General features: G+C 41.4%; 1 protein-coding gene across 1 annotated transcript; it reads right to left on the minus strand.

Moving 5' to 3' along the window:
- Positions 1–923: 923 nt before the first annotated feature.
- Positions 924–5,584, minus strand: LOC147849970 (putative leucine-rich repeat receptor-like serine/threonine-protein kinase At2g04300). The gene is made up of 13 exons (XM_087336991.1): positions 5,191–5,584; positions 4,447–4,582; positions 4,286–4,357; positions 4,116–4,184; positions 3,830–3,901; positions 3,688–3,759; positions 3,310–3,554; positions 2,363–2,574; positions 2,110–2,233; positions 1,876–1,941; positions 1,583–1,766; positions 1,261–1,399; positions 924–1,181 (listed from the first exon to the last, which is right to left on the minus strand). The coding sequence occupies exons 1-13, from the start codon at positions 5,582–5,584 to the stop codon at positions 924–926; spliced, it is 2,043 nt and encodes a 680-aa protein (XP_087193117.1).
- Between the last annotated feature and the right edge of the window lie 22,005 nt (positions 5,585–27,589).

The raw sequence follows: 27,589 nt of genomic DNA on the forward strand, positions 1-27,589 counted from the left end.
TTAAAATTTATCTTTACTCTTTTTCTTAGTCATTGTAAGCTTCTGCAATTGGAAGAAGTGTATTGGGTGTTGAAAGTAGAGAGCCATTGGATGCATGGGAAGAGTGGGGTAGCCAATCATGAGGATCCTAGATAGAAGGCTCTAGGTCATTCATACTGTGTGGTACATTTGATGGAATGGTTGTTGGTGAATTGCTTATGGAAATATGCATGGCCAACTACATCTAAAAACCGTCTTTCATTATGCGAGCCTAAATGGAGAAAGAATTTCACTTCTAATCAAGAGATTGTGGTTTAGAGCCCCATTGGCCATGCACCATAGTTAGGTACATGTATTGGGAGGACATTATCATAAATGTGTTGACAGTCTCCAAATCTTTATTCAATGCAAGTTTATTTTTCTAGTAAATATTTTACTTTAGTAGAGCATGTCATACATAAAAAGATGTTTTTTGATTTAGGACAACCATAAGTACAAGAATACAACAAATATTTCTTTCTAGGTAAGTAATGTGCTGCATTAAATGGAAAAATGAAATTTGAGGACTAACTTTCTTGTGATTTTTGAAACCTTGTGGGTGCCTATATTCCTATGTGAGAGCACATCAAGTTAACTTATTGATGCAATTCTAATGTTGATGGTGGTAAACCTAAAACACATGCGTTGCAAACAAGCATTTGTGAGTTGGCTGAAACAATTATTCCAATAACTAAAAATAGTACCCAATTTTGCTAATAATCAAGCATACTTCTTACATACATATAAACATAATTTTGGTTACTTCACGTCACCAAAATCCATAGTTTTTCCATTGAAGGGTACACACAAGGTTTTCTCGTAGCTTGCAGAAGGAGAAGTTATCCGATGAATAAAGAAAACAATACAATAAGATATGATCATTTGTCATTATGACTTTAATTAGTTCATCGAGCTCGCACATTCGTTGAAGAAAGAAATTCTCCTGTTGTGGCAGGTGAAACTCCAATGTAACTAGATTCTAATCTTATGGCATCCATCAATTCACTACAAACAATATTCATTGTAGGTCGCGTGCTCCCCTCATAATGGACACATGCCATTGCTATTTCCACCACTTTCCATATAGATGATACGTTATAATCATTCCCAAGTCTTTTGTCAACAATTTTCTCTATTTCACCTTGCTCATAGTACGGTTTCACCTACAACGCTCCAAATCAAAATTGTGTTGGTAATCTACAAAATATTCCCTAAGCTGAAATATTCATAAATGATGTTTACCCATTGGGATATGTGAATGTTAGTATCTCCTGTTTGTGTGTCTCTTACTAAAGGAAGTTGACCACACATAGCTTCGAACAAAACTACCCCAAAACTATATACGTCAACTTTTTCTGTCAATTTGAATGTCGTTGCATACCTAGTTTAAAAGTCCATTGAAAGAAGTCATGATTTTGGGGAAATAATTTGTGGTTTCACAAACTACATTCTTGATAAAAACTTCAAGTTTTACTCCTAGCATCAAAAGCTACTGCAAATGGGTGTGCTAATTAAGATTAAATAATTTAAAATGTATGCATAAAGGGAATATATGAAAACATACTCAGGATCCAAATATCCCATGCTACCGATCAACCTTGTCGAGATGACCTCGGCATTGGCTTGTAGCCTTGATATTCCAAAATCAGACATTTTTCCTTCAAACCCTTTTGTCAACAAAATGTTACTACTCTTGACATCCCTATGGATGATCAAAGAGTTGCATCCAGTGTGTAGATAAGCAAGACCTACAACCAAAACCTTTTAAGATGAGATTAGACTTTTGAAAGCTTTCAAACACCATAAATGTACCCATGCACTCATTGACTAAACCTTAATTTAACTAAACTTTTTCACCTTGAGCAGCATCTAACAAAATTTGCAATCTCTCTCTCCACTTCAAGGCTATTGTCCGTGTATTGCCTTCATTGTTTTTCATGAAACACATTTCAAAGTGTTATTATTTTGTACAAAACTACAATCAAGTAACACATAATGTATAATATAAAAAATAATGTCATGATCTCTTATTGTGTTACCTTAGGTATATATTATGATGATATATTTTAGAGGAGTTGTTATGATACTTACCAAAAAGAGCATCGAAAAATGATCCCTCTGACATATATTCATAAACAAGTACCAGCTTATTGTCAATACAATATCCTACCAACTCCACGAGGTTCTTATGATGCACTCGAGAGAGAAGAGTTACCTATAGTCCAAACGTTAACAAAAAAAACAAATTAGCAAGTGTCCACCAGGAATTCCCCCATCATTCCTTGTAACAAGTCACGAATCAAGAATGACGTGTATATGTGCGAGAATTCATTTTTGCAAATACCTCATTGAGAAATTCTTCTACTCCTTGGTGTGATGTAGTGGATAAAACTTTAACTGCTACAACCACTCCATTCTTCAAAATGCCTTTATATACAATGCCAAAACCACCTTTACCAAGGATTGTTTTGAAATTGTTGGTCGCAATTCGAATGTCTTCAAAACTAAAGCTTTGTGCAACATTTGTAGCTTCAAGTACTCTTGTATGGCTAACAGCTATACAAGATATGCAGGAAATATGAGCTCATTTATAAGCAATAGATTAAAGTTAAATTAAATTCCAAATTATTATGGACTTGTGATACTGTAAATTGACCCTATGACCCTATAAATTATGAAACCTTTCATGATGAAATGACAAGAACTCTGAATTGGTATTCATATTTAACACAAGAATACTTCTCCAATCACCATGTTTGTAAGAAACTATTGTTTTGGCTACTTATTCGTTTTCATTTGAGCATTAAAAGAGCATATCTAATAGGGTTAGATTTGGGGAACATGCACATATGCACGTGACTAATATGCACTATGGCTTCCTAAAAACTCCACATAAATAGAGGTATTGGCCCACAAATGCTCAGATTAATCTAGCACAACATGGTAATGAAGGTCGGCTAATTTGGTGATTGAGATGGAGTACTTTCATTGATGGCAAACAATGATCCATGAGATAAACACAAATATGTTTGCATAACTTGAAGGCCACAATCAAAGTATATGAGGCATCAATTTTGGGCCCTATGAGATGTCGGAATTGAGGATTGTTAAAGATGTTGGTAGATGTTATCAATTTCTATCATAAACATATAATTTAGATTTAAACTTTTCTAGATTTAGGCCTTAAATGGGTACATCTTATGGATTTACAACAAAACATAGATATAAAGCACCTTGGACTAGATTAAGTATTGATGTTTACGGATATAGAACTAAAGACATAATCATTACCATGATCTAGGTAGTCTGTTTTAGTTGTATTTAGTTGAGTTGTCTTTTCATGACTTGTGGATTGTTGAGGAGTTTGTCGCCTCTTCCACACAAACATACATAAAACTATTATCACAATAAGTACAACTAAAACACCACACACTATTCCAATAATCAATGGTGTGTTATTTTTTGGTGTTGAAACTGGTGGAATGCTCAAGCAACTAGCATTCGTTGCAAGGCACAAAAAGTTGTTTCCTTCGTACCTACACATGATTATATTAACACTCAATTACTTGTTAATCACAAAAGATGTTTTCAATAACACAATATATTTGTGACAACACAAATGATATTATATTGTACTCAATTACACAATTAGGAAAGTCAGTAACATACTTGAAAACAAGCCCTTCCTTTTGTTGTAGTGTAATTGGAATCACTCCACTAAAGTTGTTGTGTGCCAAATCACTAGAAATGAATGATAATGAGAATAAAACAATAAAATGTTTGTGATTTTAGAGAAAATGAGGATTCTTACAGATATTTCAACTTTTTCAAATTCCCAAGTGAAGCTGGGATTGGTCCATTCAATTTGTTATTGCTCAAATTCCTGCACAATTGAAATGTTTTGACCAAATGTATTTATGAATCAAATTTACATAATCTCAATATTTATGCATCTCATTGTTAAACATAGGAATAGAACAATTGCCAAAAGGTTTTTATATTAAGAAATCATGCATAATGAGGTACAATTGAGCATATATGCTAATCCAAATATATTTGTGGGGTGTCGTAAGTTAGTATTAGTAAAGAACACTTACAACACTTCAAGGGATAGCAAATTGCTCAAATCAGGGACTGGTCCTTCCAAAGCATTCCCATCTAGAAGTCTGCATGACGTTGTGGTTGATCATATTTTTTGCATGATTTTGAAAATTGTCTCAAAATAGTTATATGTCTCTACATAAAAAGTGTATAAACTTTATCTTACATTTGAACTAGTTGATCAAGATTGTTGATAGTCGAGGGGAAATCTCCAGCTAGGTTATAATTAGATAAGGATCTGTGATCAACAAATTATGTCGGTGAATACATGTGGATTTTCTGGTGGACATAATGTGAATTCTATACTTTTGAATATAGTGTACCCACATAGATGTTACCCTGGGAGGAGAAGTATTCTCATTACAACCTATCCATGAGTATTTGTAATCCAATGGCAAACATGGATCTCCCTTGAAGATACTCATATTTGATAAGGTAGTTGTTATACCTTGAATGCCCAATTCTGTTCAAATAGAATCAACAGATGTTACTCAAGGTTTTGGCCAATAATATGGAAGACATTTGAAAGTCTAAATAAAAGACTAACACATATATCGCTCACACTACAAGGTTGGTGAATTGTAAGTGTGAGAAAATCCAAGTGTAGACATATATGTATAATATGTATAAAGGGCTAGCTACCAATATCTGCACGTACAAATCATAACCTACATGATAAATATTCATGAGTTTATACTTATCATACATTTTAGTCTTGCACAAACTAGTGTACACATGAATAGTCTCTAATAGTTCGGTTTTATTTTTACGAGTTTATTCTTTTCCAAACCAAACCGATTAAGCATTAACCGGTTTGATAGTTTTCAAACTTGAACCAAACCGGTTCTTAAATTGGTTAACGCTAAACTGGTTTAACGTCATGGTTCAGGCTTGCATTCAGCCGTTGCCAACTTCTATTTCAAATCAATCGTGAGATGCTTATTCTTAAGAGTGCACTTATATTGGAAGAAATATTTAAAGAAGAAGCTTTCTTTATAAAACGAAATTATCCATGAACGTTATGGAAAGCATGCTTAGCTATTTATCCATACAAGATAAGGAAGCACATACCATCGTTGGATGAGGTAGAGACAACCATGGGGTTGTCAAACACTTGCATGACTTCGAGCGCGGCGAGAAAAGGGAGATATATGGCGGATGGGGAAGGCGTGAGGGTGATAAGGACATAGTTGACGTAAGGGCCAAATGCACTAGATGTGAAAAACGAGTGCCAATTGTAGCGTCCAAAACTCAAGTCGAACACATCAACGTTCTTGACGTTAGGTACTCCATTAAAACTAACATCAAAGACACGACCGGTTGTGACTTGAGGATCTAGTTCCACAAAGAACAAGTTGATGTAGTAACGGTGGGTTCCAGGAATGCTAAAGTTGTATATCAGCCCAGCCGTCGTGGTGGCCATCACATTTGATTGCATCACCACCATCGGCACGGCATCTGGCATGCCTGATACGTCTACGGTGTTGCTCGTCACGTTCGTGGGGCTCGTGGGGCCGATTGTCGATGTGAACCAGAACCTATCTAAACTATCGGTTGGGAATCTACAATGTTGAACCATGTTATTTTGATTAGTCTGAATGTACAAACTAATTGGTGACATTCATATCACATTGAAAGGCCCACTTCCGCTTTCACATTTGTTTGTAGTATCCTTGCTTGTAAATATTTGTTTTCTTGGTTTTCGCTTAAATTTCTTGTCAACCACAAGAAATAATATGGGGTAATATATGAATAAGTAAAAAATATGCATAGCGAATGCATTTGTATCACCATATTTTTCCTTCTTGCACCAAAAAACATGATCAAGTTGTTTGTGAAAATTGTTGCATAAAAATATTCACAATATGACTTCTTAATATACTTTTCTTCCTACGCAAAGGAAACAAAAGTTTACAACAAAATGTTTTGTGATGCACTTGCACTTGAATTTGTTGGTCAATCTTTTACAATGAAATCAATAACTTCATAAGTTGACTTTTTAACAATCACAATGAAATCTAAAGAATTGTATAACAATATGCATGTATCCAATAATATCATCATATAAAATATATAGTGTGTCACACCATTAATATATATGCAAATTATGAATCCTAAGTTGTGACACCATGAGAGAAATGATCAAGTCTTATATATTTTGTTATTTTATAGCTGAAAATATGTTATTTGCCCAATTCATGCATATTTGATAATTATCTAAGTTCTAGATCTAATCTTTAGGTTCTATGATGCACTGCTTAATGATGTGACTTTGTTGGGCTATTGGTATGTCTTATCATGGAAAGGGGCCTTGCATTGACACATTGACACAATGCTAAAACGATCTTGTTCTACCTTGTTTCATGGGACAAATGGAACATTGAGCAAAGAATTCTTCATCAAACTTGCATATTCCATATGATCTACATATGTTGATCCATATTTTTTCATTCCACTAGTGGTTTCAAAATATAGGCTTTAACATTTTGTCAAATGTTGCCTATCCAAAATATATCAAAAGACTTGTTAATTTCTTATCAATTTGGAGGATAATTGAGAAAAATCTTCGTATAAAGTGAATTGACTCTCCACGTTGGAACTTGGAAGCCATATTTTGTTGTGTGTGAAGATTAATGCACACAAACTTTACCATACAAACATTTTAATATGACCATAAGCTCCTTTGAGATGCGTGTAATGTGTATTGCCCAACCAACAATATGTATGATATGTATCATGTGGATAGAGTAGGTGACATAACTTCTTTCACAACTATAGTTTGTGCTTGGTGCTTTAGTTTTTGTATGCAATGCCTTGTTTATTTACCTGATAATGGGCGGGCTGTTATTCGCGGCACCCAAGTCGTATCGGACAATGGCCTGTAGGGCGCTGTTAGAGCTCTTCAAGACTTTGATGGCGTTCAATTTGTCGACTAGAGGTCGCAATTCGATACTGTTGACAAATGGGGCATCGCTCACATCAGACTCCGCCGAGAAGCATAGGTTCACCGATGTGCTCCCATTGAGAGCTTGCACGTAGAACTCCTCCACGAACATAGTTATTTGCGGGAGCGAGACATCGATCTGCGGCCCGACGTAGCTGTCAATGATGAAATGGAAACTGAGGACCCCGGGCACACGCGTCGAGGCCAATGCGAGGTTCGTGCCACACCACAAGGAAACACGGATCAAGTAGTACTTGTTGGCTTGGGCAGGGAGGGAGTAGCAAAACTTGGAAGGGCTAGGGGACCCAGCTAATTCCCGAGGGGGTTTGAAGTATCGGAATGACTGGTATTGCTTCTGGTTGGCCAATTGGGACAATGGGGTACCGGGGGTGGAGGTGGTCGACCAATGAGTTATTTCGGGCCATAAGATGGTGTCCGGGGTCCATACGATGCCGGTTGTTGGGTCGGTGTAATTAGCGGTCTCCGTGGATCCGACATCAATGCTGAGGAATTCGGGAGGGGAAATGGCGGACATCGGCGGAGACGTGACACTAGCTACAATGAGAAGGAGGAGGAGGGGTGAGTATAGAGCCATGAGACAAAAATGAGAGTCTTAAGAGTATGATTGGAGGAAGCTTTCTCAATTTGATTTAATATGAAGGCACACATTGTTTGCTTTTCTTTGTTTAGTTCCGAGTTGACTTTGTGCCATCATTTTGTCAACAATGTCCTAAGACATGCTCCATGCACATTTTGCTAAAGTATTATGTAGTTGTCTTCGTCCAGATATAAAAAAACAAATCTCAAGTGTAGCCATTCCCCTAGTGTAGCTAAACAACTATCCATGTTTCCTTCTGCGAATATCTCCTTTGAACGGTGGTAACCCTAAATGCCACTTTTTCAATGGTGTTGCATTTTGAATGTTAATCATACTTCTTAGGTAGGATTTGACTCTTTTTATTGTGTTATTTAATACACATACACATAGAACCTCTAGAAATGTGCATTATTGTCAACCATACTCCCCAAACGTGAACTTTAATATATACCAAAAGTACATTTATCTTTGACATTTGATATAAGTAGCATGTGATAATAAGTACATTTTGCTAGTAATTACTAACTCAAAGAACATCCTATTTGTCGTTAGTTCTACTAACATATTGTCATCTTAACTCTGCCCCTCATTTGCATGATGATTTGTATTATGCAAATTTATGATGGGTTATAGATTGGATGCATATATTATGAGGGTCTAATTTATGTAAATAACGTGAAATGTTCTGTAAAACTATAAAATCGATCGCATTGCACCTGATCTCCAACTTCAAAGGCAAACTATGTTATAGAGAATAGAGCTTTACAATTGTGGTTTATATATGCCTTGATATTGTCAAACTTACCAAATGGTATGTGAAGATCAAAAGTGTCTTTGGGTAACACATGAAATACTCTTTGACTTAGATCCCCAGAAATAATGCATACATTTGGAGCACATCTTCTAAAATGCATGGTACATAATGCACATCCCAGGTTGAAATCTCATTCTTTCTTTTCTTTTCTGTGTTGAAATATCATTCTTTCTCTCCCTCTCCCTCTCTCTATGTGGTTTTCTATTTTTGTTTCTCTTAATGGTAACCAAGTTAATGCATATAATGGCTCTCATAGTGTTAGCTGCCAAAATAAGAGATTTAGGGATAAAATCGCCCAAGAAACCATAGGAAATAGACGAATTCAAGAAGAAAGTGATGGGAACTATCCGAATTCAAAATGATGGTTCTAATGTTACTCAAACTGATGTTGGAACAAGCTATGTATTGAAAGGATTTATGCTCATAGTTAAATTGCAAATATCCGACAACACAAATAGAAATTAGACTACACATTTTTTATGCGGAAAAATCCCAAATCAGGGAGTGTACTTTGGCCAACAAAGTTTCACTATGAGTGGAGTGTACAGACCAAAACAGTTTTCAGAGCTTACAACTCTCTGTAACGAAGGTTGACCCATGAGAGTACAACAATAGTACGAATTTCACAACACAATGTATAGAATGAGTAAACCTGATTCGGGATATGGTATACACCAGGTCGTTGTTTGAAACCTTGACTAGGGTTTCAGCCTTCACCAAGAAACCCTTTTCTTCCTTGTCTTTATTGTTTTACCTCTGTCTCCTTTTCTTTCTCATTTCACTTTCTTTCTTTGTTCTTCTCTATTTCACTCTTACTCTCACTCTTACTCTCACTCTATTCTTTGCTTCGCGTTCTCTATTCTCTCTTCTTCTTCTTCTTCTTCTTCTTCTTCTTCTTCTTCTCTCTCTCTCTCTCTCAAATGGACGGGAAAGGAAGCACATGTATGGATAAGCGATATGTTTAATAATGCATTGCAACATGGTATGTCATACAATTGGACCACAAATTGGATCAAACCATGATGGTTCGATACATCCATTATACATCCAAATAGTTTTGCCATTAATGAGCCAACCATTATGGTTCGATAGTTGCGAGATACTTGCTTCATGATGCATCACTAGATTTCTCTGTAAATTAGGCCTATTTGCAACACCAATGGATCATGACATGGGACAAATGTGGAGGCTCATGCTTCACACATTATACTACACATGTTGCACCCAACTACAAAACCATATTCTTTGCGGAAAAGGGAAATCGTACACATCGATACATGTTAGAGCCCATACTGTTATCTTCCATTTGAACCATTGCTTCCATGCGACTTAGCTCACATGCACTGCGATGTGAGACAGGGTGTTGGAGCACAAGTGATGAGAGTGGTGGGCTATGCACACTTTGCCATAAACAAGTTTGAGAATCTGAGTATCACACTTTGGTACAATGCTCTGCCTTTGATCATATTCGACCATGCTTTCCACATCTCTTCGACCGAGCCGAATCCTTGCATGAATTCCTCTCACAACAACAATGTGCACTCTCGATTGCAACATTCATTGGTAAAGTTCTTGAACATCGAGAGTCACTACTCACTTTCACACGTATTACGTGAAATGTAATATTTTTGGTCTGCTAGGTCATATTTGACCTCCGAATACGATAATATAATCTCTCTCTCTCTCTCTCTCTCTCTCTCCCTCTATTCTTCTCTCATGCTTCTCCTAGAGTCCCATTATGTGCTCTCACTCTCAAGTAAAATATTCCTATGTCTTCTAACTATGTATACATACATACATACATACATACATACATACATATATGTATATATGTATTTGAACATTAGTCTGATTCCATTCGGTCGACTCTCATCTAATCAACTCTCATTCGGCCAACTCTCATTCGACCGACTCCATTCAGTCTCTCGGCCAGCCAACCCTTGGTTGGCCTCTCGGCCGATTTCGGCTTTTCAGCCGTCTCCCCGGTGAGGAGGGTGTTGAGAATCAAGCTCAACATAACACAACGTGTGAACACACCTTTTGAGAATCCATGATTACTCAAAGGTCAAGAGTCACACCAGTACTCTCTACACATTAACTATGTGTCATAGAATCATATTCTATGACACATAACTAATGAGTTACATATTCCCCATGATTATGAGTCTTCACATTCCCCAAGAGAGAGAGTGGTTGTTGTAGTTAGTTAATGAAGAGAGAGGGTGGCTATATATAAAGCACCCTCCTCACACTTCATACTAAGTCGGTTGTGACTCCTTGTAATGCTACATTTTTGTATCTCTTATTCTACTTGTGAATATACATCTTCTTCTTGAGTACTTCATTGTGTTCTTATCTATCTATCTTCTGTTCTCTCTTCTCTCCTCTGTTTTTCTCCCTCTCACACACACACACACACACACACATAACACACATATCTATTCTGCTGCACAAGAATCACCATCGATTCTTTACAGGGGGACATGTTTTCATAACAACTTCCCCCTTCACTCCTCTATGGGGAAAGTTGATCAGACCAGTCTTTCGCCGACAAACAATGAGTTTTTCCATTGACAAAATTTTAGTAAGCATGTCGGATCCATTTTCATCGATATGGATCTTTGCTAAAACAAACTCATTTTCATCCACTCTCTCTCGTTACCAGTGATACCGTCTCTGAATGTGCTTTGTACGAGAGTGATAGGCAACATTCTTGGCTAGGTGGATGGCACTCTAATTATCGCTATGAAGTAGGAATTTTTCTTGCTTCATTCCTAGTTCACTTAGAACTCCCTCATCCAAATCAATTCTTTTCCAGCTTCCACTGCAACCATATACTCAGTCTCTATGGTCGACAAACCCACAAACTTTTGCAATCTTGATTGCCATGACAAAGCTCCCCCCGAATAAGTCATCACATACCTTGATGTGGATCGGCTGGAATCTACATCACCAGACATATCAGAATTTGTGAAACCTTCGAGCATAGGTTTCCCAAAGCCATATATAAGGCACACACTTGAAGTACCTTTGAGGTATCTGAGTATCCATTTTATGGCTGCCCAATGCTCCTTTCCAGGATTACTCATGTAATGACTAACTGTTCAAACAACAAATGCAATGTTTGGCCTCATGCAGACCATAATATACATTAGGCTCCCAATAGCTGAGGCATACGACACCCTCCTCACCTGTCCCTTATCTTTCTCAGTTTTTGGACATTGTCCTGAATTTAGCTTACATTTCACTGACAATGGAGATCCCACATATTTTGCATTATACATGTTAAACCTTTGCAAAAATTTCATCACATATTTCTCTTGTGACAGCCATAGCATGTTTTTAGTCCTGTCCCGGACTGTATGCATCCCCAAAAATTGTTTTGCCAGTCCTAAGTCCTTCATGGCAAAGGATTTGCTCAAAGCTTTCTTCAAGCTTGCAATCTACTTAGCATTCTGTCCAACAACTAACATATCATCCACATACAACACGAGAATCAAAAAATCGCCTTCATCATACTTTTTCACAAACACACAATGATCGGCTTGTGTTTTGTGGAATCCATGTTCCAACATGAATGACTCAAACTTCTTATACCATTGTCAAGGAGCTTGCTTTAGGCCATACAAGCTCTTCCTCAACCTACATAAAAGATTCTCTTTTCCTTTCACCTCAAAGCTGTCTGGTTGTTGCATATAGATTTCCTCTTCCAACTCACCATGCGAGAATGTTGTTTTAACATCCAACTGTTCAATTTCTAGATTCATATTGGCAACCATTCACCATGCAAGAATGCTGTTTTAAGATCCAACTGTTCAATTTCTAGATTCATATTGGCAACCATTCACCATGTGAGAATGTTGTTTTAACATCCAAATGTTCAATTTCTAGATTCATACTGGCAACCATACTCAAAACAGTCCGGATGGAAGTCATCAAAATCAAAACCATTTTTTTGTTGAAAGCCCTTCACCACAATACGGGCCTTATACCTAGGTGTATTTCCATTGTCTCTAGTTTTTACTTTGTAGACCCATTTGTTTCTAACTGCCTTCTTTCCCTTAGGCAACTCCATTAGCTCATAGGTGTAATTCTCATGCATGGAATCCATTTCCTCCTGCATGGCATTATACCACTTCTCCTTGTGTTCATCTGTCATGGCTTCTTCATAGCAATCTGGATCACCTTCATCAGTCACTAGAAAATATTGACTGGTTGGATACCTAGAGGAGACCTTCCTATGCCTACGTGGGTATCTCCTTTCTTGGGTCACCGACTCAGATTCGTTCTTTTCTACCAGATCATCTTCCGGATTAGGTTCATGTGTATCAATATGTTGTTCTGTACTGTCTGGCTCAAATTCGGTTTCATCAACCGGTTTTTGTCTCCTGGCCGGTTGTGGGAAAGAGGGATCGGCTAGTGCTGACTCCATAACAGCAACCAGTTGAGAAGATGAGATTGTTTTTTATTGTTTCCATTCTTTAATAATCTTGTCTTCCATGAATATGATGTCACGGCTCCGTACTACCTTCTTATCAAGGAGATCCCACAACCTATAGACGAACTCATCATCCAAGTACCCCCAAAAGAAGCATGGTTTGGACTTGCTGTCCAACTTTGACATCTGATCTTTTGCCACATGCATATATGCTAAGGATCCTAACACTCTTAAGTGCTGATAAGAGATACTTCTTCGTGTCTACACCCTCTGTGGGATATCACCCCTTAGAGGCATTGAGGGAGACCTGTTTATAAGAAAAATTGTCGTCAATATTGCCTCAATCCAATATAATTTCGGAAACTTTGCATGTGACAACATGCTTCTTACCCTTTCTATTATGGTCCGATTCATTCTCTTTGCTAAACCATTCAGCTCGGGTTTCTTTGGCATTCAATACCCAAGTTTAATGCCTTGAGTCTTGCAATACATCTCAAATTGGCCTCTCTACTCACCACCATTATCTGTTTGGACAACTTTCAACTTCAGTTTAGATTCTCTTTCTGCCCTTGCATGAAACTCTTTAAAGACCGACAACACTTGGTCTTTAGAATTCAACACGAAAGCCCACAACTTTCTACTGAAGTCATCAATGAATGTCACAAAGTATTGTCCACTGCGGTGCAATGGAGCACCCACATAGCACACATATGTGTGGACCAATTTTAGGGCACATTCCCTTCTCATCGGAGGTCTAGAGTGAAAGGAAACTCTGTTTTGCTTTCTAGCCAAACAATCCACACATTTCTCAAGATGTATGCCTTTCACTTTTGGTAGGAGATCATTTTCAACAAGGATATGCATTCCCCTTTCGCTCATGTGGCCAAGCCTTTTATGCCACAACTCATCATTTGAGTCGGCCACTACATTTGCATCATCTCGGCACAATTTTGCATGCACTACATACAATGTGTTCAGTTTTTGAGTTCGATCCACAATTAGAATCCCTTTACAGAACTTCCATGGACCATTATGAAAGCCACCACTGTAGATCTTATCGTCCAACTAATATCAGATTCAATCTGACATTCGGAACATGGCGTACATCCTTCAACATTAACCTGCAGCCAGTAGATGTTAACAAGCACACATTTCCTATACCTACAATCTTGCATTGACCGTCGTTCCCCATCCTTACGTAACCATAGTCACCGGTTGTGTAAGATGAGAAATAGTCTCTTTTGGGAGTTAGGTGAAATGATGCACCAGAATCAACTACCCAAAAGCACTCAACATTGGCAAGATTCACACTAGCTTGTTCACAAATGAATAACAACTCTTCGTTAATGGTTGTAATGGCTGCAGTGTTCTTATCATCATAATTTTTTCTAGGTTCAACATCATCAACGATGCCTTTGTCTTGCTTAAGATATTAACAATTTCTTTGGAAATGACCCGGTTTCCCACAATAGAAACATGTGGGTCTTCCTCTGGACTTTGACCTTGCATAAGACTTGTCTCTGTTTTCAAGACTCCTATGTTTACTTCTTCCTCTAGTAACCAAGGTTTTGTGCCAAATTTGCTTCCGATTCAAACAATGAACATTTATCCTTGTTTCTTCATTTAGAATGCTCGGTTTTACTACTTGTAAAGAAAAGTTGTGTTCTTTACATGAGGTACTAAGTGACAATATTAGATTCTTCCAATTGTCTGGTAGAGTACATAGTAGTAGTGTAGCTTGCAGAGCATCATCTAATGGGAACTTTGCTGATGCTAACTGGTTTACTAGACCCATGAAAGTACTTGTGTGCACCACGATGCTATCACCGGAGTTGTTCGCCGGACCTAACGCTTAGACAAATAGAATATATTATTAGAAGTGTTAAAGAAACGCATGTAATGGTTCACGCTAGGAGCGTAACGGACTAAAAGCCCTGTGTATATAAAGCGGAAATTCTTTGTAAAGAGCTAGCGTGTATTTTGGGAGCTACCCTTTTGGTAATAGAGTACTATCTTCTCTGATTCTCGTGTCTGTGTAAGTCGTCTATTGCTTCGGTGTAGTACCCTGTTGGTAACTGTGGACTAGTAAGCGTAGGGTGAGTGTGTATATGAGATTACGCATTGGTGAGCTTCGGTTGTAGCCGTCTCCCTTCACACCCCGACGATACGTGTTACTTCGTAAGCTTGTTACGCTTTGTGCACCTACAGATCTATTCCTTGCACCGCAATCACCTTGAAGTCTACCTCGAAGGACTGAGAGTAGTCAATGTTCCTAATCGGTAACACTTTTGGCACGCCGGGTGGATTTGTGGTTCAACACAAATGAGCAGCAAGGTATGGATGACTAGCCATAGATAAGCCAGAGAACCGACCCGACAAGACCGATCACTGTCGAGGTTTATCACTCGCTAGACAGAAGAGTGCGCTAAGTGAAAACCTCGCCTCAGCGACCACGACTACTCCTTTCAGGAGTACACGGTACACACTCACAAAATAGCGCGACAGCAGCAATGAAGCCCTGTCGCCACACGACCAAGGTAGTGCGATTAAACACCACCACATCTAACTATTCCTCAATTTTGGAATGCTAATCATCTGGCGGAGCAGTTTCCAGACGCAGAAGCTCACGCTTCGAAGATCACCGACTTTGGGTTAACTTTGAAGGATCGGGCGGCGTGCTGGCATTCCTAGATGGATTTGGTAGCAATCACAACCTTCGACCAGCTGCAATCGGCGTTCTTGCGTTTTTTTCATCGACGGGTGCCACAACGGGAAATAATCGAGCAGTTCTATACCATCAAGCAACTTCCCACAGAATCCATAGCGGATTTCAGTCTCCATTTCCAGAGTTTACGGAAGAACCTTACACGGGCCCCGGCAGACGAAGAGGCCAAGGAAACGTTCTTGGCAGCGCTACAATGGCCTCTCCGGACGACGCTGAACACGCACAGTGTGAAAGGGGAGACTGCCGACATGGTCATCGAGCGAGCATTACATCTCAAATTAGAGGAAGAAGATGAGGGATTGTCCATAGCATAGCTACGACAGGCGTTGCCTCAGGACAAGGAACATCGATTTCGCCGAGCCATTAAGTGTACGGTCTGTTTAAACTCTGGACATTCTGTGGTCAAGTGTAACATGTGACTACATTGTCCAATTTGCCATTCACAGGCACATAGTGGACCAATGCGAGTATAATATGCTCAACAGGCTGACACCCATAGTACGACGTATGGAGCCACAACAACAATCTCGAAGGAATGATTCATGACGTTAAGAGGAACGTCCCCAGTATACAAACCGGAATCAGCGCATGGAGCACCAGTATCATAAAGACCGCAACACCGACTCGTACTCTGATGAAGAAGATCACGAAGAGGAAGACTACCTGTAATGTTCATTGGTTTAGACGTGCTTATTAGGGGGCTATCATACTGTAATATCTGAGTCGTTGGCTTTATTGGACTGACCTAATGTGTGTCATAGGGTACCCCGCACATGATTGGTCAGGTAGATGTCATTACATGGCCTAGGTCCTATGAATAGGGGAGACTCTCCTTAGTTAAGGGGAGGCCCCATGAGTGGTTCAGACAAAGCTCTCTTTGATGTGGACTAGTCATCTACCAAGGTCCTGACGTGGAGATCCTGGCTGGTATGGGATAGATCGGGATTCCTCATTTGCGCTGTCGACTCTGGCACGGGGGCGAATGGGTGGTAACACGTATTTTCAGTATGATTGTACCTTTTATATCTTTATTTTAGGATTACTAAAAAATAATGTTTGATTGGATTTGCATTATGTGCTTTAGGACGGGAAAATATGTTTTTTTTTTTTTACGTACCAATGTATGTTAAATGATGGATTGGGTAAGTGTCGAAAACGTCACAGAGATTCCGTCTGGGAGTGATATGTTGATGTGCGGTATATTGTAGGGGGTTATGGATAATGAATATATTAAGGTTACCTTATGACAACAAGATTTGTGTGATGGGTTGGTTAGTATATTCTTGTTCTAACCTTAAAAGTAAAGGCTATGAGTTTGATCCATTGATGCACAAATAAATAAATATAATCAAGGGGTTAAAAAAGTTTTATAAAAGTGTTGTTATTATTATTATATGTTTGTTTTAATACGTTTAGATATTTAATATATAATTATTCAAATAAATTCACCATAAATATATTTATATTTTATTTTTCGTATACCCCTCTTGATCTAATGGCTATGCCCATGAGGCGGCCTTATGTGTGGAAATCGTAACTCTAGAGGTCGGGCACCTAATATACCATAGGTGATGCTTGATCGTAGAATTTTCGAGGAAATAATTGATGATCATCATATATATGGATAATGATCATTCATAATCAATTTAATTAAAATTGGCCGATAGAACTAGGGTGATGATCATCGACCTTAAGGTTTATTCGAATGGCTATAATCATCCATTATCACGGGTGCATTTTGATTACGCAATGATGGATAGATAAACAATAGATCATTAACGTTTATGGATGGATTATATGGGTGATATATGGTTGATTATGAAGATGATTATAGGAATAAGATCATCATCAATTATAAATCGATGCAAAGGAGAGAGATAAAGGGAAAACATTAGTTCTTTGAGAGGGAAGCATGACTGTGAGATGGATGGGAAGAATAGGGGGATGATGATTGAAGGTATGTTTTGATCATCACTCATGTTTGTTAGCAGTGATTCTCGTGGAAATCACAAGCTATTCCCACCGACTTCCAAAAAGGGGGGATGTTTATTCCTAAAATCGAAACTAGGAATTTTCTTTAACTAAAAAAGGAGAATTTCCTAGTTTGGAAGAATTTGAGTGATTATCTTGAGAGAGGTGGTGACCGACTACTCATCAGCGACTCCCTAAAAAGGGTGGTCTTATTTCCTAATTTCTAATCTAGGAATCGAAATAGATAAAAAGGGGATAATTTCCTAAATTGGACATATCATAGGGGGATCTTTTATCCTCACTGACTTGAATGAAAAAAGGTATATAAGTATTATCTCTCATGATAATATATGATACTTCACTCCCTCATCCAAATTCTAAAGTCTCATATAATACTTTAGTACTTTAGACTTTAGTATACTTATTTCCTTACTCTTTCAACTCTCAGTATTTATCATGGCATCCTCCTCTCGCAATTCCGCACATCACACATCTCCCACCCATCAAGGTCATCCAATTTCTCCTATGCGAGATGAGGACGACCGACCAATATCTCTGGTCCGTGACGAAGATATTAACGACGATATCGAATTTGTCACGAGGGATGATTTTCGTAAAACACAAGATGATATTTTCAAGTCAATGACAATGGTCACAACTACGTTCTCCTCCAAACTTGAAGGGCTTCTTGATGCCAATAGGCATCGATTTGAAAACCTTCAACAATAAATTTTGGAGTTAAAGGCACACTCTTCCACATCAAGCAATACAAGGAAACCTTCATTTACTCCTCAATAGTTCTCGGGAAAGGATAAGCAATGCAACCACGAGTTTGTGAGTAGTTGGATAAACCGATGGAATGCTCACTTTCGCCTCGAGAATATTCAGAATGACTCTGAAAAGATCGATATGGCGGTTCGTGAGATGATCGGTGCCGCAAACTCATGGTGGGAGCGGTTGGATAGAAAACCGGGAACGTGGGAGGCATTTGAAAAGACTCTTAGGATGGAATTTGTCCATCCCAAGAATACTTCTCAAGTGATACAAGATATGTGTCACTTGTCAGATAAGGGCAGGACAATTGACCAATTCAATCAGTATTTCCACGACTTGATAACAAAGCATGGACTTTTGTCAGCATCTAATGAGGAAATATTGATAGGATTATATATTAATAGTTTTCATAATAAAGATTTTCATTATGAGATCCACGCTCATCAACCCATGACCTTGGGAGAAGCGATGGAACGTGCTTGCATTCTCTTTGACACAAAAGCTCGTTACCAACCAAAAGAGTCGGAAGGAGAAAGCGGTAAACGTAGATACCAACCTTCTCTGATAAGTCAAGGCGACAATGTGAAAAGGCGGGATTTAATCTGCAACTTTTGTAAGAAGCCTAGGCATAAAGCCAACGAATGTAGGTGGAGAAAGGAGAGCAGTAACTCCAACAATCCGCAAAGAAAGCCATCAACTTCCAATAATCCAAGTATGTACTTGAATTATTTGAATTTCATTAGTTCTACTGCATTACAAAAAAATATTCTTGGACCACACGATTTACTTAAAACTTATGGGACTATCCACAATCAAAGTGTAACTATACTATTTGATTGTGGTACCACTCATAATTTTCTTGACTCTAATATGGTGCAGATGTTATGAATAAAAACAACCAAAAGTGACCACGACTACAAAGTCCTTACTGCAGGAAGTCATGCTCAAAGACATTCATTAATTGCACATGGTGTACCCCTAGTAATAAATAACTACATTGAAAAGTTGACTTTTCATGTAATGCGTTTGCGAACGGTAGATGTAGTTCTTGGTTACATATGGTTTTATAATAGACATAGTCTTTATATCGATTGGCCGAACCATACATTGGGCTCTAATATACATGCATACAATTCTGCATCAACGTTTCGATCATAAGCACAAAGATGATTAACAGACATTAAATTGTTTATCACAATCCCATGAATAAAAACTTGTTGGTTGTTATTTCTTTTCATGGGATTGCGATAAACAATTTAATGTCTGTTAATCATCTTTATGCTTATGATCGAAACGTTGATGCACAATTTTATACATATATTAGAGCCCAATGATCCTCTATATCAATTTATAGATAAGAGTTCATTGGATGATTTTGAGAAAGATGCTCTACGTGACATCTTGTCGAATTTTAAGGAGATATTCCCGAATAAATTACCTCAAGGACTACCTCCTTCTCGGTTTATAGATCATAAGATAAACCTGGTTCCAGGTGCTAAACCTGTGAGCATACCCCCATATCGGTTGAGTCGAACCAAAGAGGATGAAATTGCCTGACAAATCAAGGAGTACTTGAGGATGGGACACATCCGGTACAGTAAATCGCCATGGGGACCTCCTGTCATCTTAGCCAAGAAGAAGGATGGAACTTGGCGAATGTGTGTGAGTTACAAAGGTTTGAATAAAGTCACCATTCGCAATTCCTACCCTTTGCCTCGTTCTGATGACTTGATAGATAGACTCCAAAGTGCAAGATATTTTACTAAGATAGACTTGCGCACTGGCTATCATCAGATCAGGGTTTCTGAAGAAGATGATTCCAAAACAGCTTTCCGAACCCGTTATGGTCCTTATGAGTTTCAGGTTCTACCATTTGGGTTGACAGATACTCCATCCACATTCCAGCTATCGATGAATGATATATTCAGAGATAAGCTTGGTGATTTCGTGGTTGTATTCCTTGATGACATCATGGTATATAGTAATACATTTGACGATCATGTGCATCATGTCCGAATAGTTTTGGACAAGCTTCGTGAATACAAGTTATTTGCCAAACTATCTAAATGTGATTTCTTTCAAAAGGAAATCATGTATCTTGGACACCACATATCTAGGTCGGGAGTGTCTATCGATAAATCTAAGATAGAAGCGGTATTAAATTGGCCACGACCTTCAAATGTTAAGGAGCTATGATCTTTCTTAGAATTTGTTGGATTTCTAAGAAGACCTATTCAAAACTATTCATCCTACACTGCACATTTTATGGACATGTTGAAGGGTATTACAAGAAAGTCCACTAAACCTATTGAGTGGAATGCCTCTCTTGAAGAAACCTTCAATAAGTTGAAGTCGTTAATTGTGAATGCACCTGCTTTGGCTATACCTAATCCTAATCAAACATTTGAAGTTGAGATGGATGCAAGTGATTATGCTATTGGGGCTGCATTATTTCAAATTGGGAGACCGATTGCTTTTGAAAGCAAAAAATTGGATTCGGCCCAAAGAAATTATTCGGTTCAAGAAAAAGAATTATTTGCTATTATTTACGCCTTAAAGAAATGGCGACATTATTTATATGGTAGTAAATTTATACTATTTTAACGAATCACAAATCCTTGCAATACTTCCTCTCTCAAAGGAATTTTGAGGGTCGAAAGGCAAGATGCACGAAGTTGATGCAAGACTTTGATTTCGAAATTAGATATCGAAAAGGGGCTTTGAATTTTGTTGCAGATGCCCTGAGTCGTATTCCAGAAATTAATGCCCTAAGTTTCGTGGAATTTAACAACGACTTATATGATTTGATCCGGGGTAAACAAAAATACCTAGATGATAGAACATTTTCGAAGTTCTGGAAGAGAGCTGAAACAGGTATTGACGTCGATTATGGAGCCACATCTACCGAGAAGAACCTTTACTATGTTGTGAATGGGTTATTGTACTGCAATAGTAAGGTTTTCATACCACATGTAAAGGACATCAAGAATAAAATTCTATATGAATGTCATGATGCCCCTTCTGCTGGACATCTAGGTGTGCAAAGAACATTAGCTTTGATAAAAGCTAGGTTTTTCTGGCTGTTGAGAATCAAGCTCAACTTGGTCTAGTGTGTGAACTCACCTTGAGAGTGAATAGACACTCCAACGGTCAAGAGTCACCATTATGTCACCACTTTATATTCTAGCATTTAGTATGAGTCATAGAATCATATTCTATGACACATAACTTATGAGCTTTCACATTCCCCATGCTCCATGAGTCTTGTAGTTAATGAAGAGAGAGGGTGACTATATAAAGCACCCTCCTCCCACCTTGTAAATTGTTGAGTCTTTCTCCTTTGTTAATATATTTTGCCTTGCGTATTCTCTGTGTCTTACTCCTTGTCTCTCACACTCTCTCTCCCTCTCTCTCATACACACACATAACTCACATCTCTTCCGCTTCATAGGAATCATATCCGATTCTTTACATGGTATCAGAGCGATTTGGTAGCTCGATCTAGCCCATTCGCCTCATCGTGATCGTGTGTTGTGCTCCACGCCGATGACCAAGAACCGTCTCATCACTATCGTAGCTTCGCTACATAGCTAGAATTCGAAGAGAGAAGAAGAAGAAGAATCGACATAATGAATACTCAAATGGGGAGCGCTCTCCCTACCGAGAAGTTGGATCGAAACAACTTCGCATCTTGGGAGTACAAGATGCACCAATACCTTGTCGGACAAGGCTATTGGAGCTACATCATAGGAGTGCATGAAGACTGACCCATCGACACGGCTCCCGGATACGCTGTCGCGTTGGTACGCACATGCGTGGAGGACAAGGCGGGACCACAGGGGCCTTGAACCGAGAAATAACTGAATGAGAAGAGGGGAAGGAAACTACCGATGTACTTCATACGCACACAGACACACAGATTCACAAGAGTTGCAACTAACTCTGAACAATGGAGACAGAACGAATGCATAGGTAGAATGACTATGGAGAAGACAGAGGAAAAGGGCTCGGTTCCCGTCTGGCAGCACTTCGTCCTCCACAAAACGCGATACCCCCCCCATTTTACAATACCTCTCCCTCTCTTTTATAGCCCAAGGAGGGAGGCCATTACCACCCGTTACATCATATTTATTCCTTGTCCTTTCGGACAGGGATACTCCTTTATTTTCTCCCTAATGAATGCGTGCTACCTAGGATTTCAACCTCAGCCGACTTGTTCCTGTCTACGTACTATACAACAAAACTTGTGCCCACGTGTAAGGGCCGGTTTACGCACGTTATACTTGGTTTCCGCCTAGGGACGGTTTTCTCCATGACATCCGCCCCCATCTAACCGTGTATCCACCAGTATGAGCCAAAATTAGACTCTTGCCGGAGAAGACCGGCCCACACTTATCCTTCGTCTTCCGGATCGACATCCATTCCGAGCCGGTCGTTGTCGCTTTCCAGGTCATCCGGGTTTGGTTTAGCCTCATGCTGCTTTTTGAATGCTTTGATCCTTTTCCCCGCCACTGGTATCACCATCCTTGTCCCGTCGAGCTCCGCGAGATGGTAGGTCCCATTGTTGTTGGCGCTTGTCACCACAGAAGGCCCGAACTACCTTCTTGCAAACTTCCACATTGCCCTGTGTTGGTTGTCGAAGCTATTGTCATACACTAGAACCCAGTCGCCTTCCTCGATCTTCTTCGGTCTCAGTCGGTGAGTCCGGTCGAACCTCCCTTTGTTCTTAACCCTCGCCACCCGTAGCTTCTTCGTGGCTCGGTCCACTTCCTCCGGTCTTCGCTCCAGCTGCCAAATCCGTGCCGCTAACAACTCCTCCCGGCTCATCTCGTTTTTCCAGTCCACCGTGGCCCATGAGGAGATTGTTGCCTCCATTGGCATGATCGGCTTCTGCTCGTACATTAGCTATGCCGGCATGAACCTAGTTACCGAACTGTGCGTGGTTCGGTCCGCCCACAATGCTTAGGGTAAAAGCCACGGCCAGTTCCCGACTTGGCCTCCACACGCCCGTACTAACGCTTTGATGATCGGCCCGTGTCCGCGCTGCACCTTCCCGTTAGCCTCCGGATTATATGCTGTGGTGAGCGAGAGTTTAATCCCTAGCCGGTCAAATAACTCTTCCGCCTCTTGCGTGTCCAATTCTCCGGGGTCGGCCACGATCTTACCTACGCACCCGTACCGGCATACCACTTCTTCGATCAGAAATTGGCACACGACTGCGTTCGTTTTGTTCTGCAACTCCCGGCCTTCCACCTGGTTCGTCAGGTCCTCCCAAGCCAGCACCAGATACCGCATTTGCCCTACCCCCATCGCCATTGTCACCCGATCCACCATCCACTTAAAGTGGACGGTCGGAGGGTAGGTTGGGTGAAGCTCGTCCCGATGTCGGACAATGGAGTGCACCTAACAGCTTTCGCAAGTCGTCACGAACCAATGCATGTCCCAGTATAGTCCCGGTCACCAGTACTTCCCCTTTAGCTTCTCGAATGTGGACCACGTCCCGCGGTGGACTCTCGTGGTATGCCGTCAGCAATTCTTCCTGCTCCTCTTTCTTCACCACCACTCGGAGTGGGATGTCGTTTCTCTTCTTCGGGTGCTTCCATATGCTCCCATCTCGTAGGAAGAATCGGTATGCTTTCTTCTGAATCCGGTTGGTCTCTTCCTTCGTCCACGCCGTGTCCGGTGTCATTGCCTTTAGGAACCCACAGATCTGGAGCCACTACCCGTCGTACTTGCTCTCGTCGAATTCGTTAAGCGCCGGAGTGCTCCCCTTTGTTGTTGTTACGTAAGCCGCCTCGAAGAAGTCCACGCCGACTTCCTCGTCCTCCGAAACCATGCCGTCCTCGTCATCAAACCTCGCTCTCGAAAGCATGTCGGCCATGGCATTGTCCTTTCCAGAAATGTGCCGTATTTCCGGATTCAGGGACTTGATGTACGCTATCCACCTCAGCATTGCCAGGTCCGCCGTCGCGCATCCGGAAACCATGCCGAGAATCAACAGGCAATCCATCTCAATTATCACCTCTGTCCCGATCAGGTAGTCTTTATCGGCCTTGACTGCCGAAACGATACCCTAGAGTTCGCGGTTAACCTGGGCATATCCTAGTTGTTGCTCACCGAGGACTTTCGCGCCGAACCGGATGGGGAACCTCGCGCCATCGTCATCCTCTTGGTTGATCACCCATCCGCTCCCGGTCGAACTCGTGTCTACGGTCACGTAAATCGGAGTGTCTTTGCCGTAGACAACCTTTCGGAGCGCCGGTGCCGCGGCAAGTGCTTCTTTCATCTTTCAGACCGACTCCGTATGCTCGTCTCCCCACTGAATTTACACCCTTTCTTCAGCAACCCATAGAGCGGCTCCGCGACGTGGGCGTAATGCGGGATCCAGATATGGTAGAACGCACATGCTCCCAGGAATCTCCAAACCTCTGTAACCAAATTGCAGTCTTGTTTCATCGCGGAGATGGCCTCCACCTTGGCCGGAGACGGTTTCCGACTGTATGGCCTGCATAGGTGTCCGACAACCACGATCTCCGATTTCCCGAAGCCCGATTTTTCCCTGGAGAAGGTGAGCCTCACGCCTTCTAGTCTTTGCAGTACCTTCTTGCAGTCATCGACGTGAGCCGCCACGAATTTCCGACATCCGTTCGGTCTGATTGTCTTGTCCTTTTCCTCCACCGGGCATCCTTTGATCGGGATGTCGTCTAAGAATGGCATGGTGATGCCCGGGATACAATCCCTGAACACTGTGATTATTGCGTTCACCATGTGGGCTACCGAGTTCATCCCTCTTTTCGGGAGGGTACACATCCGCACTAGGCCGAGAGGAGTCTGCAATGTCGTAATGTCCCTGCTCTCCACGGCTAGTTGGAACTGATCGTACCCCAAGCACAAATCATCGACTCAGTAAATCGACCACCCGGCGAAGGCCTCTGTGAACTCGTATATGGTCGATCCGATTCCTGCGTTCCGAATGATCACCTTGTTGACTGGCTGCAGGTCTTGAATAAAGCGCAACGTGCCGTTCTTCTTTGGCACGATAAACCACCGATTCGAGTATGGGGCACTCGACGGTTCGAGGATGCCCATCTCCACCTTCTGTTTCAGCATCTCCATCAGCTTCGGGATGTGAGCTTTGGGTACCGGAATTGGTTTGAGATTCCATGGCACATGCAGTACCCTGAAGATCACCATTGGTTCCACAACTGTCGGGTCTACGCACTCGATATCCTCCGGTGAGAATGCGAAAGCCATCCTGTGCCTCCCGAGAATTTTCCGAAACCGGTCCTCTTCTGCCGGCAGTAGAAAGCCACCCCCACCGATCTTGAGCTCCCTAGAGTTATGTCGGTGAACTAGCCGGATCTCGCAAACTTGGGTCCAAGGCGACCCCCTTTATCCGCAACTCGATGCCCTCTGGCAAGGGTGCCGCGACTAGCCTCACCTTCCGGTCCACAATTTTGTACTTTGTATCCACTCGGGCCGTCCGATCCGACTCGAGTCCCTTACCGAAGTCGGCGATGACTTCGTACATCCTTTCCGAACTTACCAAAATCGTCCGGTCTTCATTAAGGCCTTCTCCGAACACCTCACGTAACTTCCCTAAGGTATCGTCGAAAGAGACCGCGTCCACGGATCCATTGATTTCCTCTTCAAGGCTGAGGACTCCGCATGCCCGAAGTTGCTCCTCCGCCTGCTTCTTTTCCCGGCCAACTACGCTGGCTATTGTACAACCTCCGCTATCGGAGAACCAAAATTTCCTACCTATGGTACAGGTCTTTTTGCCTATAGTACATCTATGGGGTTTTTCCGGGGTGTTCGAACTATCGCGGCCCCACGCCTTGATAGCCGTCTCTAAAACTCCCCTCAGTTTTTGCCATCGAGGGTCTCGCGGTTACGCTCATGGTTCGGTCACACCGTCAGGAACTGGACCGAGTGATGCCCATCCTAGCTCTTGACTCGTGCATATGCCGAACTGTTGTTCAACACCTTTGTCTCCATCTGTGCCGTCGTGATGTACGGTTCCCCGAGTATAACCGGATGTGAGGATGTCTCCTGCACGAAGAAGTGCTGATCAATATTGACATCACCTATTTTCACTCGTACATTCGGGCAGGCTCTATGCAGCTCTTCCATGGCACGCGTTGCTGCCCGTATTTTCCACCCGTGATTGGTGTTGATTGGCCACTTCCCCTTCTTGTAGAAGTCCATGGACATCAAGTTGATTTCTGAGCCGTGGTCCACCAATGCCACCACCGACTCCTGAACATCTCCGATCTTAACGGGGGTCTCCCTGGTTGCTTTGGCCCAATGTGGCCTTGAATAATTGCTCTCCGCCAACTCGTCTTCTAGAGCCATGTCTTCTAGGTGCGTCGTTTGCACCTCCATCGGCTTCTCTGGCTCCGCCTCTGTCGAAAGCCTTTTCCACTTCACCAAGTCCACGATGGAGTCGTGGAACTCCTTCTTGGCGATTCCGAGCACTTCCCTCAGTGACAACGCCACTTTGCTGTCGAGGATACGTTCCTCGAGGACCCTTCGCAGGTCCGTGGTCCTCTCGATCTCCGTGCTCAATCGGTACCCGGCCCTCTTGGCTTTATCCGGTGCGCCGGTCGCACCGTCATCATTCTGCTTTTGCCCGAACCGGGTCTCATACCGTTGTGAGGGTCCGGCCCCTGCGGTCTTAGCCGCACACTTGTCCTCCACCAGAGCCTCGTAGTTTTGGCAAGTGGCTTCAACGAACCCGTCTTCTCTTTGATTGGGTTAGTCCACCCGGTTGCCTCCCAGACTCGTCTTTCGGCGTGGTCCGCTTCCTCTTTCCTCAGCCGTATGCCGGCGAGGCCTTCCAGCATCAATGGCCAGAATCCGGCTTCCTTCGTCTTCCGGACTTCATCGCTTTCGACCCGGATTCCAACTGACGCCAAGTAGTGGACGGTCTCCGCGTGGCGAGCCGCCGCTTCTTCCATCAGCCTTTTCATACCTCCTCGTCCGACATTCAGATCTAGGGCCCTTCGGGTCTCGCTAACGTGCACCCGATTGTTCCATAGGTACACCACGTTAGCTCTTATCGCTTCGGCGAAGTCCTTGTAGTCCTTTCAGGAGTGGCCAACCGCGTCGCACCACAAGCACCGGCTCCCAGCCGGAGGCCTTCAGTCACAGACTTGTGCACCGCCGTCCCTCTGTGCTTGTGCAATCTGGAGGTCCCTCACCAT

The sequence above is a fragment of the Azolla caroliniana genome, unplaced genomic scaffold, assembly GCF_043228905.1.
Source record: "Azolla caroliniana isolate FFs.n. ecotype wild unplaced genomic scaffold, voAzoCaro1.0.p SCAF_22, whole genome shotgun sequence".
In the NCBI taxonomy this organism is placed as follows: Eukaryota; Viridiplantae; Streptophyta; class Polypodiopsida; order Salviniales; family Salviniaceae; genus Azolla; species Azolla caroliniana.

What these genes read in the sequence shown, in the direction of transcription:
- LOC147849970 (XM_087336991.1), bottom strand. Translation starts at nt 5,584, where the DNA reads ATGCCAGATGCCGTGCCGATGGTGGTGATGCAATCAAATGTGATGGCC. An exon ending in TTTGTTAGATGCTGCTCAAG is followed by an intron (nt 1,767 to 1,875) that starts GTGAAAAAGTTT and finishes TTTTGGTTGTAG; the next exon opens with GTCTTGCTTATCTACACACT. An exon ending in ACATTCACATATCCCAATGG is followed by an intron (nt 1,182 to 1,260) that starts GTAAACATCATT and finishes GGAGCGTTGTAG; the next exon opens with GTGAAACCGTACTATGAGCA.